This window comes from Phascolarctos cinereus, unplaced genomic scaffold (assembly GCF_003287225.1).
Source record: "Phascolarctos cinereus isolate Bilbo 61053 unplaced genomic scaffold, phaCin_HiC Scaffold_2;HRSCAF=192, whole genome shotgun sequence".
NCBI classification, from domain to species: Eukaryota; Metazoa; Chordata; class Mammalia; order Diprotodontia; family Phascolarctidae; genus Phascolarctos; species Phascolarctos cinereus.
In genome coordinates this window covers 291,528,846-291,542,704 of record NW_027555625.1, presented here as the reverse complement: position 1 = coordinate 291,542,704, position 13,859 = coordinate 291,528,846, and the positions used below count along the sequence as shown (strand labels likewise).

Genomic DNA, 13,859 nt, shown 5'->3' with positions numbered 1-13,859 from the left:
CCGAGTTATGACAATGAAGCAATGAACAGAGGCAGGAACTCTTCCGCAAGTCTTGATTAAGTCCTAGTGAATGTGGATGCAGTTCTTTTCCTGTCAAGTGCTTTGTCTGATCCTAGACTCTGGGCTGGGTTCAGAAGAAGGGTGGAACCATTTCTGAATAAGAGGCAAGGGATCTTGGGGCTATCAGAAGTCTTCTTTGTTTCAGACAAAATAACAAATAAGGATTTGTTATGCTAGTCATTTCTTATAGCCACAAGATACTTATTTGTTTATTGGTGAGGCAGTCGGGGTTAAGTGACTTGCCCAGGGTCACACAGCTAGTAAGTGTGAAGTGTCTGAGGCTGGGCCACAAGATATTTAAGAGTTCTGTCCAGCGTGCCAGCCAAAGACGAGCCTTTTGCAAATTGGAAAATCCTTTTATTCTATATAAACACTGATTTATTCAACAAATATTAAATGCCTACTGAGTGAAGAGTTAAGGCTTTGGGAGAGATACTAAGTTTAGATGAGACATAGTTTCTGCCCTCATGGAGCTTACAGCTTACTTGGGAAGATAGTACACACACACAACTAGAATACACATTATACAATAGGTATACTGGAGAATTACAAAACAAAGTATTATGTGAAATCCAAGAAGGAAGATCTCTACCAACAGAGAAAATTTTAGGGAGGAGGGGGTATTTCAGTTCCACTTACAGAAATCCAGCAGTCTTCTTTGGACTCCCTGCATGGCAAGTAGCTCTCCCTAAAGGATGGGGAGAGGGACTGCCCATCTCCCTCCCTCGCACCCCTGAAGAAATGGCTGCCCTAAGCCCATGGAAGCTAAATCTCATGTCCTGCTTAGGCAGGCCTGATTTGGGCCTTTGAGATGCCACCTCTGTTTGATCTTTCCTAAACTTGAGTGAAGAAATACCAGGTTTGAAGAGCCACTATGTGAGTTGGAGAGGTCTGGTGGTCCTGGGTCATTTGGCTAGGGCTAACTAGCAAGGGGAGAATTCCCTACCAACTCTTCTGGTACTCTTGAAGATGACCATCAGCTGGAGAGTAAGCCAGTCCTTGGTCTGGTTTGCCTGAAGACTAAGAGACAGTGCAGAGCTGAAGTAAAAGGTAAAATGCTTATTGATCAGCACTCCCACAGACTGCTTCATATTTATGTTTGTAGTGTTTTAACTTTTTTTAAGTGTTTTTAAGTGTTAACTTTTTGGCAGAGTTTGAGAGAAATTACTGCTGTTTTCATTTAAGTCTTTTTTCCAACATGTGGTTGTGGCTGTTCTGTGTTAAACATTCTTCTATGTGTAGGAAATATCTGTCCTGTACCTGAATCAAAAAAGAAAAAATTCAAAAGGCATGGAGGGAAAGAAGGCAGGCATGAAGGCAACGGAACAGGGCTTATTTAAGGGTTTAGGAAATAAGCACTGTTTACTGTGGAACAGGAGAAGCAGGAGAAGATAGAAAGACAGCATGGCATGGGACTGAGCAGGGCTAAATGTGAGGGAAAGGAGTTGGAACTTTCTGTGGTGAGTAGTAGGGAACCAGTGAGACCGAGCAGAGGAGACGCATGACCAGGTTGGTGTGGATGGATGAGTGCAGGAGAAAACAGAGGTAGAGTTCACTGCATCTGTGTAGTGGGGCGGTGATAAAGGCCTGTGCTGGGGTGGAGACAGGATTAGAGGAGATGTGAGATCATAGTTTTAGAGCTGGAGGGATGTTTGGACTCATTTAGTACCATCCTCTCCATTTACAGATACTAAGGCACCAAGAAGAAAGGTGGCTGAAATCAAGGTCTCATTGCTATGAAGTGGCAGACCAGGGCCTGGATCCCAGGGCATCTGGTTACAAATTCAGGGCTCTTCTCACTGCTGATGTCGAATTGACAGAATCTGGTAAACGATGGGAGGAGAGATGAGGGAGAGGAGCATTAAAGAGAGATCTGTAAAGAGGTGACTGGGGTGGCATGGCTCTGCGTAACATTGCCAAGATACACAGCAGAGAGAACAGGAGTGTGGACAGATGTTTGAAGAACACATATTAAGGAATGAGAAGGGAAGATGGTCTCAAATGAAATAAACCTACACTTTTTATCTTCTTGCTTCAACTGAGGCAGCTGGGGAACACAGTGCAGAAAACACTGGACTTGCTAGGAGTCTTTAAACCTGTTCTCTCATCTGTAAAATGGGAATTATAGCACCAACCCTCCCAGGGTTGCTGTGACCATAAAATGAGATAACAGATGTAAAGTGCTGTAGATGTGCTAGCCACTATTAATTCTTTTACTTTCTTTGTAATTATTAGACCAAAAGGATACATTTTAAAAAAGCAGAGTCTGATCAGTTCTAATAGTCATTCCTCCTATGATCCTTTACAGGTTCTTCTTGCCTGGTTTCTGGGTTCAGTCCCTGTCCTGTTTATCTTTTAGAATCTAGGGAGATCCTGTGAGGTTCGGGTACTTTATCCAGACTGCTTTTATTTTTTTAATCAGGAGTGTGTATGAGTTTTTTAATCATGCCAGGTTTTTTCCCCCCCCTACTTAGAGCTCTAACCAGGAGGTTTAAAAAAAAAAACTTGAGAAGTGAGCAGCTCTCTCTTACTTGCTGATCTTAGAACCACTGCTCCATTTGGGCCTCTCTCCTGAGCTTTAGTTGCCCTACTTCCAGCAATATACTGGACTTCTCCACCTAGGTGTCCCCAGAACAACCTCAGACTCATGATCTTTCCTCCTAAACCAAACCCTTCTCGTAATTCCCAATTTTGTGGGCCCAACACCATTCTTTAGTTCCCCAGGCTCAAGACTCAAATGTTATCTTCAACTCTATTTCATCTCCATCCCCTTATCTGCACTGACACCACAACCACCCTATTTCAGGCCCTTACCACCTCTCACCTGGACCATTTTAATAGCTTTTTAATTGGTCTCCCTGCATCCTCTTTTCCAATCCAGCTACCATACTGATATTCCTAAAGTGTAGGTCTGACCATGTCACTTGAGAAGCTTCAGAGGCTTTTGATTGCCTCTAGAAAAAATACAAACTCCTTTTTGGCCATTTAAAGCACTTTATTATCTGGTTCCAACCTTGCAGGCTCATTTACATGTCTGACTTTTCAGCTAAGCTGGTCTGCTTGTTTTCTGTGTATCAATGTCCACCTCCTGTCTTTCTGCCTCTGCACAGGCTGTCCCTTCTCACTTCCACCTATTCAAACTCCTAGCTTCCTTCAGGGGCCACTCCAGCGAGAAGCTCCTCCTGATTCTTCCCTTGCATCTCTCCCTCTCCCCCCAATACTTTCTATTTATTTTGAATACCTCTTATATCTACTGAGATGCCTACATGTTGCTGTAGGTTGTCAGGACAATTTCAGCTTCTTAAGAGTAAAGACTGTCTCACGTTTGTATTCTCACCATCAGCACAGAGCCCACTACCCAGCAGGTGCTTAATAAATGCTCACTGAATGGAGGGAATTTAAACATTTATCACTTACTGGCAGGTTATGGCTTTCAAGATGCAAATTCAGTTTGGGTCTGAGCCATCCCCATGATCCTGCTTGGATCTTGTCTGGAAGCTGAAGCCTTGCCGACTAACTGGGTGGGGTTAGCGTGGGGGCAACCGAGATTCCTCAGGCTGTGACCAGCCAAAGTTCTCAGCACTTGCCAGTGGGAGAATCATGACTCAAACTCGTCCAAAATCCATGAGGCCGAATTTGTGCTGGTATCAAGTTTTATATGATGGTGAGCACACGGTAAGATCTTAACAGATAATGAGATGAATTAAATGGTGAACCCTACAAAAAGTACCCACAATTTGAACTTTTTTGATTGACATGTGAATGATTTTGTCTTTAAACTACTTAGAATAGCTTGAAGAGAAAAGTCAACTCTTTAATAAATTTGTGTTCATTTTCTAGGATTGTTTTCAGCAAATCTATAATAATTTCCTAATAATTACCTTACTTTTGATAGTCTATTACAGTAGAAATTTAATGCAGTTTTGTTATTTTGACTTGCAGAAGGGCTTGCATGAAAACAAGCAAATATTAGGTCAGTTTTAGTGAGGATAAACAACTGAAGTTAATTAATTTTATTTAAACCCTCAAAACTGGTCTGTCACCATGTTACCTTCAGGGTCCTCAGTAATCCTTATTTAAATCACTGTCATTCTTAAATTTTCTTCAGGGGGCAGGAGATTGTTTAAAGATTGTCAACAAAGTCACACAGCTGATTGCCACCAAGGTACAGTGGTTATCCTGCAAAAGAGGGCATGTACAAGCTCACTGAAAACAGCTTTTCAGTATTTCCATGTGAAGGAGGAATACAAAATGCTTCCTAATCGGGGCTTGGGTTCTTGAGCTCTGACATGAGTCATTGTACTTTCTTAGCTGTGTTTAGTCTCTTGTCACTTTGAGTGTCTTACCATCATATGTGTTCTGCTGTGCATCTAGCTGGGCACTTCAGTATTTTAGGAGCAAATCTGTCATTGCATCTGCTGCATGATTTCACCAGCCCCATCACTGAAATTCTTCACAGCTTCTAATATCATACAGACACATGCTTAAGGAAGCCCTGCTGTGCCTGGCACTCTGGAATATAAAGGCAAAAATGAAACCGTCCCTGCCCTTGAAAAGGCCTCAAACCCACAACTCATTTCAGTCTTTACTCAGGCTGTGGTTTGTGTGCTTCAGGAAAGCTAAGACGTGTCAAAATTTCTTTTCTGTTGCTGGCTCACAGTGGGACTTTTGCCAAATGAGTCAGCTAGTTTATTGTAATTAACCACAGCTTTAAAAACCGAAGCCCAGAGCCATAACCATTTATATGGGATCAGTCCACACATGAAAAGATATGTGACATTTAAAAAGGTATACCAGAAAATCTTTTTTTGTGTTGACAGGATGGTTATAGTAAAGTCAGTCAAAAGTAAGATTAGTTGTAACCTAGTGGAGGGAACAGGGAAAGATGATGATGTGCTAAGATGATGCGCTTTAAACTTCTCAATTTTACCATGAACAAAGACAATCTTAAGGCTTTTTTTCCTCCACAGAAGGTCCAGCTATCAACTAGTAACACAGGTCACAGCCAGATTTCAACCTTCTTAACATCTAAATTTCTATTAATCCTTGCACAATTTATGTAACCATAATGATGGTTATACATAACCATAATTAAAAAGTTATGATGGGACTTTTTGTATATAGAGAAATGGAACAGCAATTTAAGCCCACCTGATAGGATTTTTTTGTGCAGACATTCATGGTGGCCCTGAACATCACTGTTTTAAATATATACATATAATATACATTTTACATATATATCTACATATACATAAATTCAGTATTGTTATCTGCAAGGAAAAAAAATATGGAAAAGTCTGAATTGCGCACGCACACACACACACACACACACACACACACACACACACACACAGCTTACTTGCTTTCAGAAACAATGTCCAGAAAGCAGCATATGTATTTCAAGTCCTTTCAGATTAAATATATTGTTTTTGATTTCCACAAAGTTGAAGGCCATGGCTACTGGTGCTTTAATATTATTTCTTACTAAAAATATGCTACTGCCATAATCCTTCCCCAGTTAAAGGTCATAAATAGTGTTCACAATTTTAAAGGACATATGCTGCTGAAGACACCTGAAAGCACTGGTAAGCAGGAAAATCATTAACTATTTTCACAAAACACAGGCTTCCAAAACTAGTCCCTTATGATACTATTAAAAAAAATTGTCCAAATTGTTTTATTTTACATAAACAAGTCCTTTTTATTTGCCCCTTTCTCAAAATGTATACAGAAAGCAAAGTTACCATTTAATTGGCTCTTCACTTCTACCAAGTAGTATTTTTTCCTAGAAATTTTTCAAGAAGTTTGAGTCTTTAAACATTAGATTTCAATATTCATCATCTTCATCAGAATCCATTACTTTTCTTCTGTTGAACTGGAGAGGAAAATGTAAGAGTATGTCACAATGTGTCTGAATTGAAATTGAAAGCTCTCTGAAAAGCAAAACTTAAGTTTAAAAATGCCTTCCACCAAAATTAAGTCACAATTCTACATTTCATGAGTTGTTACTGCCAACCTTTCCATGATGAGTCTCTCTGCACTTAGCTTAGCTGCTCCTCAGGCAAAAAAGTCACAGTTCTGTCATCTGGCTGGTAAGACATCCTACACCTTATGCTTTGCCTTTGAGAAATCACCCCAAAGCCTCATTGTGGTGTGAAGACTTTAGTGAAAGGGGTTTGATATATGAGCAGCATTAGTCTTAGTAAAGAGTGCTTTTTTTTTGGAAGCTTACTTCTACAATATTCAGGTTACTTCAAGAAAACTTACCTTAACTGTTATTTTCTTTTCTGTTTGCTGGCTTACTTTTTCAAGAATTTCTATCAATCCTTGTTCTGATACCTAGGGTAAAAGAAGTAGAATAAAAGTAACTATTTATTTCTCCTTTACACATGCAGTTTAAGGGCTGGATATATTTTTCAAGATTATCAAACCAAAAGATACATGATACAGACACTCTAAAGTCTTTGAGTCTCATTCCTGAATTTGGAAATGGAGGCATAACTGAAGTCAAGACCCAGGCCTATCTACTGCCAGTGAAGAGTGTCGTAAGAGGTGAAAGCCATATCAATGTGCTTAGCTTATAGGAAGAAGTAAAAGCCAGACTTACAAGTGACCAATGGCCCAGTGAAATGACCATTCTGGGTATGAGTTTTTATTCTATTTTACCCATGAAGGTTTCAACAAGAAGCCTTTCTAGACTTCTGCTTAATGTTAGTTATCTTTCCTCTGTTACTGATATCTAATTTATCATGTATATACCTTGCTGCATGTTATAACCCCCTCCATCTACCCTCCATTAGACTGTGAGCCTTGAGAGCGGGGACTGCTTTCCTGCCTTTCTCAGTGTTTCACACAATGACTGGCACAAAGCAGATAGCTAAATACTTTCTGACTGCCTAATCCTTTATGTTTTACCTATGGAAATAAGAGCTTTCAGGAACCATGTTTCTTTTCTTTATTTTTTAGCTTTTAGTTACTGTTCTGGGCAATTAACTAGGCAACCCCCTATGACCCATTAACACAGATAATCAATAAAAAGAAACCCTGTGATCTCACATGTCAAAGACATTACACAATATCAGATAACAGCTAAAGAATTTCAGGCAGGCCAAGTAATTACATTTTAAGAAGGAAAAGTAGCTGATGAGATTTCTCCTGCCTTTCTTTTGCAAATTCCTGGTAAAATACCATTCTATGGTCTGATGCGGCAGAGATTTAACTTGGGAGAATATACTTCACTGACAGAGAGTGAAGCCAAGTACTCACCTTTCCACTCAGCTGCCCATATCTTGCCATCTGTATGAGGTAGTTCTCTACTGCTTTGGCCTTTTCTGGCTTTACAAGTGCTAAATTACTTACTGAGATAAAAACAAACAAAAGACATGACATATAAATATATATATATGTATGAATATACCTATATATCTATATACACATATATACATCCACACATTCACACACATATATACTGTATAACCAAGATTTATATTCCCAATCTTTGAGGTATCAACACTAAATAAATACCAGGAGCTGTCACATCACTTTAATACCAAATAAATGCCAAAATTTATCATCCTCAACATAAATTCCATGTAAATAAAAAATTTCTTCTTTATCATTCACTACTTATGAGCTACAGGGTTGTCTTACTTTTTAAACAAAACACTTTTTTTTTGGCTAAAGGAAATACTGGGTTAGTGATACACACAAAACCCTCTCCAACTATCACTTTTTGCCCAAATTAGGCTTCAGGTAATAATGTTACAAGACACAGTTTTACTTGATTACAATGATTTAAGAGGTAATAACTTGTTTTATACTTTACTCAATATGTACCTAAGCCTGAAAACCTTATCTCCTACAAGCAGAAGAAACAGCTGGTACTTTCTCTCTCTTAAAACCAATTTAAGTACCTAGCACTAAGTCTACTGACCTCACATTCTTCTAAGTAATAGTCCACTGCAGATGTATTTAAGATTAAATAAACATTTCACCTAGAGATAGCAATAGTAATTTCATTACCAGTAGAGATGACCTTTGTTAGGTAACTTAAAACCAATATTATTTCAATAGAGAAATTTCACTTAAGGAAAGCGAAGATGCTTACACCTGGCCCGTGCTGACTGATCCAGAACTTGAGCTAGAATATTGTTTCTCATCTCTGCTTCCCTGTAAAGAAAGTCTAATTAGACAAAGCAGAGATGCAAAGGAAAAAAGCATTCTAGGTGAAAGGAAAGATGTAAGTAAAGGCACAGCGGTGAGAAAACAATGTTTGGGAAAACACAAGAACATGGTGAGGCTGAAAAGGTATTTTGAACCCAGATGGGAGAAGACCTCAAATGTCAGGAATCTGGACTTGAATCAGTAAAATAGCCAATGAAATGAAGGAGGCAGTATTGTCCATTCTCAATCCTTCCCCTCCCCTCCCCTGGCCAATCTCACCTATTGACCCAGGGAATAATGTAACTTTGAAAGCTATAACTAGTTCCCTTTTTGCTCAGGCCCTTGTAAATAAATAGCAGTTATTTAATAAATATTTACTGAATTAAATTAAGGGGGTACCATGAAGACCAATAATCTTTTGTCTAAGTGAGAGGTAATAGGGGTCTGAATTAGGCAGTGAGAACGGAGAGGAGAATGCAAAAGATGTTGCAGAAATGGAATTGATAAAGACCTGCTGAATGGTGTGAGAATCTAAGGAGGGACAAACACATACTAGATAAGAATTTACAAAGTAAGATAAATAAGTATTTGATATAAAGGTCAAAGCTAAAGAGTGATGAAAACTGTTAATCACATAAAACAAGATTTGAAGGAATTTCTGCTTAACCTCAAAAAAAAAAGCAGCCTTCCTTTAAAAAAAAAAGTCTGATGCTGATTACAATTTTCCTTACTTGTAATTTCCTGAAATTTAGCAGCAGATAAAGTTATCAACATATGCTTTAGCAGCCTCATTTCACATAATGGCTTTTCTGCCCATCTCTTATCTTCTACCCAGATTTAGAATTAAGCATATAAATCCACTAAGGAAAAGGAAGTAGATATATAGTAGAGATAGACTATATAGCTAAAATAACTTCCAAGAATGACAGGAATATTTGCTCAAGACTAGCTAAATAACATTATTTTGAAATTTTCATCACTTAGGTCATGTTCAAAATTTTACACAGCTGTTCTCTATATACCTTGGGGATTTCTGCTGAGAAGCTTGGCATCTTGGGTTAGAAAAATCACATCAACTGTGAGATGATTTTTATGTGTGATGTGTAATGATGGTCCATTAGACAAGATAGTTAAAGTACTACTTTAAATTTGTACCTTCTTTCACAGTCCTGCTTGTTGGCCACTGTTGTTCCTTAATAATCCATAAAATTTGAGGTTTATACTACATTCAGGAAGGTGGGAAAATTTCTACGGAGCTTGGTACAGTTTCTAGAGTAGGAATTAAATGAATCACAGAACAGCTAGAAGAGACCTTTTAGATAATCGGATTTAACAATGTGCAGAGAAGTAAACTAACTCTCCAGTGTAACAGGACCAGGTAGTAGCAGACCCAAGATTAGAATCCTAGTCTCCTGGTTCTCAATTCAGTGTTCTATTCACATTATGTTTTCCTTTTGTTGGTAAAATATTAAATGATGTCACAAGAAATGGGCTTGGAGAACAGTTGCTGGCACTGCTTCTTTCTAACTCCCATAGAAAAGTATGAGCCTAAACACCAAGTAAATCATTCCTTTTTCCTCCCCACTGATATGAAATGATATTAGTTAAAAGCAAGGAAACTGGGGACAGCTAGTTATTTCACTTGAGAGAAAACAAAGGCTTAATGAAAGAAAAAACCAAGAAAACCCCTGAAATTGGTAGACAGATTATATATATATATTTATTTTAGAATTTCCAAATTTCATTTCTGCTAACTAAAGGAAAAATCCCAGCTCACGAAAAGTTCATAGATCTCGGTCATACCTGTGTTTTGCTTCCTGTTGTGCTGGGTCACCAGAAGAGTCCTGCAAAGACATTTCACTTTACAATCAAAGGATTCAGAGCTATAAAGATGAATTAAAAGGCAGTCTGGCATAGGGGGTAGAATGCTGGACTTAAAAGTGAGGAAAGCCTCAAGTCCTGTTCTGGCTATGTGGACATGCACAAGTTACTTAACCTCTCAGTGCCTTAAATCAGAGGTGTCCAACTCCTCAGTGGGCCTGAATCAGATTAAAATGTAATTGGGAAATATTTAACATATTAAAAATACAATTTTTCTAAGTCAATACGCAGCCTATAGGGATCCATTTCTATTTGAGTTTGACACCACAATCCTAAGCAACTCTTTAGGACAGTGCTTTCCAATGGCTGCCTCTTCAAGGCAGTTTGGTATAGTGGATAAACTTTGGATGTGAAGTCTGAAAGACATAGGTTTGAATCCTGTCTCAGACACTTACCAGCTGTGTGACCCAGGGTAAGTCACTTAATCTCTCTTGGTTTCAACTTCCCCAACTATGAAATGAGGGGATTGGATTAACTGGCCTTTAAAGTTAGGGTCCTATGAACCACTACATTTTATTTCTGACACAGCTCTGAAACAGTTTTCCAAATGGTTTACGAGGCAAGCATTTTAAAACTCAAACAAAAAGAATGCTTGGCTACCATTTATTGTAAAGTTTTGACATTTGATTTCCTCAGCCATTAGACTATCACAATAATTAAGCTCTTCATATACAATCACAAAATCCTACTTTTGCTATTAAAAATTCAGGATACTAATGCTTTGTGGCCTTTCCTGCCTAACTCCACAAAGTATCCAAAAACCTTATTATTGGTTTGACAAAAAACTTTTGGACTCAGAAAACTCAGGAAAAAAAATTAATAGGAATATATCTTTCATTGTACATCACTAAGAGATAATTATTGTGGAGAACTATATTTGCAAAGCAATCAATAATGTTCAAAAGATTGCAAGACCACAAATTTACAGCTGAAACCTGAGGTCATATCATCCAACCGTCTCACTTTACAGACAAAGAAACTGAGGCCTAAAAAGGTAAAGTGACTTACCCAAGGTCACAGAGTCGGTATCAGAAGCAAATGCGAATGGAGTTTGACTCCACATCCGGTGCCCTTATATTTTTGCTGGAAGCACAGCAGCCTGGTGCTTTCCCCCTCCATCATTTTGATGCCTGACTTAGTGTGGACACCAGACAGCTTTGGCCACTGTTACTCACAACTACCGAGTTCAAGTGATTCACCAGCCTCAGTTTCCCCAGTAGTAGGAATTACGGGTGTGGACAACCAGTTCCTTCTTCTGGACCAGCAACTTCTTAATTACCATGATAATGGAAAAGCGTATTCTATCCTAGATGTAAAGCAAACTAGATGGTTACTTAAACACTCTCTGAGGCCTCAAACAATTTATATCTGACTTGGAATGCCAGCTTTACCAAAGCACAGACCTAACAAATGATGTTTTGTTTTTTCTCCCCCGAGATGCCAACTTGCATTCTGAGATTCCGGGGATCACAATGCTAAGAACTAGACGGGTACTTAGGGAACATCCAGCTTCACCCCCTTTCTCCTCCCCATCTTCTAGCAAACAGGAAGCCCAGAGCGGCAGGCAGAATAAGCTGCCCATCTGCAGGGGCTCGGGGCGGGGCTCCTCTCAGTAGGGGCCCCACTAAGCACCCATGCCTGCAGTGCCAAGGTAGGGCGAGCTGCCGAGCAGGTGGACGGCCCGCAATCCACGTGGCCAGGGGCTCTGCCCGGGCGCCAGACCGCCAGCTCCGGAGAGCAGGGGCAGAGCCGGCGTGCTCGTCGGCCGAGATCCCGGGCCACCCGAGCATCCCCGGCCGGAACCAGATAGGGGCCGGGGCGGGGCCGGCTCCCCCCACGCCCCGTGGGACCAAAGCTCGGCCCGGAGGCTGCTCTCCGGCACAGACGTTCTGGCCCCACGCCAATGACAGGCGGGATACCCCAAGCAATCCAGACCCCGCCTCGGACACGCCCCGGCCGCAGCGGGGAGGCCGACCGGGAGGCCGACCCGGACACCGCCGGGCGCCCGGGCCCGAGGGCCTCCGCGGGACCGGCCGTAAGGGAGGGGCGGCGGCCGCTCTTACCCCGTGCTTCGCCTGCAGTTCGGCCAGCCTCTGCTTCCGCAGGGCCTCCAGGTCTTCGTCGGCCATGGCGGGGCTAGCGGACTGGAAGACGAGCTGACGAGATAGCACCGGGAACCGAAGCCCCTCGACTCCACGCGAGCTTTACTATTGCGCACGCGCCCATCCCAGACCTCTCCACTCCATCCCAGAGCCGCCGGCACGCCGCTGGCAAGGGGAGGTAGGTGGAAGGCCGAATCATCGATTACAGACGGCAAAGGGTGGGCGTGTCTGTGGAAAGGCAGGAGGGAGCTCTAAGGCGGGTGTGAGGTCACAGGGCTGGAGATTTGATCCTTTGGGAGGTCAGACAGTTGAAACAGACCCCCAATACCAGGATATTATTAATCATAATAACAATAATAATACTTAGGCATATAACAACTGTAATAAAATCACATATAATAAAAGAGACATTTATACAGCACTTTAAGATTTGCAAGATGCTTTAGGTGTACTACTTCATTTTGTCATCGCAACAGCCCTCTGAGGCATTATTCCCGTTTTACAGATGAGGAAACTGAGGCTGAGAGAGGTTAAGTGATTTGCATAAGGGTCGAGATTACAGAGTCTAAGGTGGGGGACACAGTCTCTGGTCTTCTGGACTCCAGGTCCAGCACTCAAACCACCATGACACCCTGCTGCTCTACAAACTGCTTAAAGTTAGGCATAGTGCTTTACATACCTTATCTCATTTGCTCCAAGAATTTCCTCCCCACTCTCCTCTCCCTGTCACTTCCCCTTCCCCTATACCCGTTCTTCCATCTCCTGTCCCCCAGGGAGTTCTCCAGAATAAGCAAGGCACTCGACCTAGCTCCTATGCCTACATATGCAGGCAGGAGCTTGCTGGGAGGTGGGTGGCCTTGGGTGTCTCTAGACACACCATCTCCATCTGCCAGGAGTCAGTCTGTTCCAGAGGTGGGGAACCTTCGGCTTGAGACCATGTGTTCGGCCCTTTGACTGAATCTGAACTTCACAGAACAAATTCCCTTAATAAAAGGATTTGTTCAGTAAAACTTGGACTCAGTCACCAAATCTGGTGTCTTTCTCAAAGAGCTTCTCTCCAGTCATTGACTTGAACTCACTGCTAAGTAGTTAGAATACTTTCCCATCCCTTAATACTCAACCGTTCAACTCATTCCAGTGATCCTGAACACTTTACTTCCCCCCCACCCGAATATCCCCTCTCTACACTCTTGTCCACATCAACCTTACCCAACCTCTCAACGTTCCACTACAGATCTAGCCATTCCTTACCGTGTTCCCTGCAGAATACTACATATTTAACAAACTTCTTTTCATCTTAAACTTCTTTCTCATTCCTTCCATCTTCTGGCCCTCACTGAGACATGGCTCCCTCTCAGTGACACCACTTCCCTTTCCAATGCTGGCTATATTTTCTATCATATGCCAGACTCAGGGAGTCTCCCAGGCTATGGGAGGGAGAGGGAAGGGTTGAGGAATATTCCTTAACCTTAATTTCCTCTTCCAGGCTCTTCCTTGTCTGTCTTCACCAAGGAACCTCTCCTCCCTTAAGGTTTGGCTATACACATTTATCACCCATTTCAGATCCTGGTGGCTATTATCTATAGATCCCCAGGACATTCCTCTTCCTTCCCTCAATGAGTTTATTGCCTGGTTCACAGTTTTTCTCTCCCC

The 13,859-nt window shown here is 41.3% G+C and overlaps 1 protein-coding gene across 1 annotated transcript; it reads right to left on the bottom strand.

The window, feature by feature from the left end:
* Positions 1–5,721: 5,721 nt before the first annotated feature.
* Positions 5,722–12,345, bottom strand: PDCD5 (programmed cell death 5). The gene is made up of 6 exons (XM_020985053.2): positions 12,168–12,345; positions 10,027–10,067; positions 8,168–8,229; positions 7,327–7,418; positions 6,328–6,399; positions 5,722–5,935 (listed from the first exon to the last, which is right to left on the bottom strand). The coding sequence occupies exons 1-6, from the start codon at positions 12,231–12,233 to the stop codon at positions 5,888–5,890; spliced, it is 381 nt and encodes a 126-aa protein (XP_020840712.1). The 5' UTR covers positions 12,234–12,345; the 3' UTR covers positions 5,722–5,887.
* Between the last annotated feature and the right edge of the window lie 1,514 nt (positions 12,346–13,859).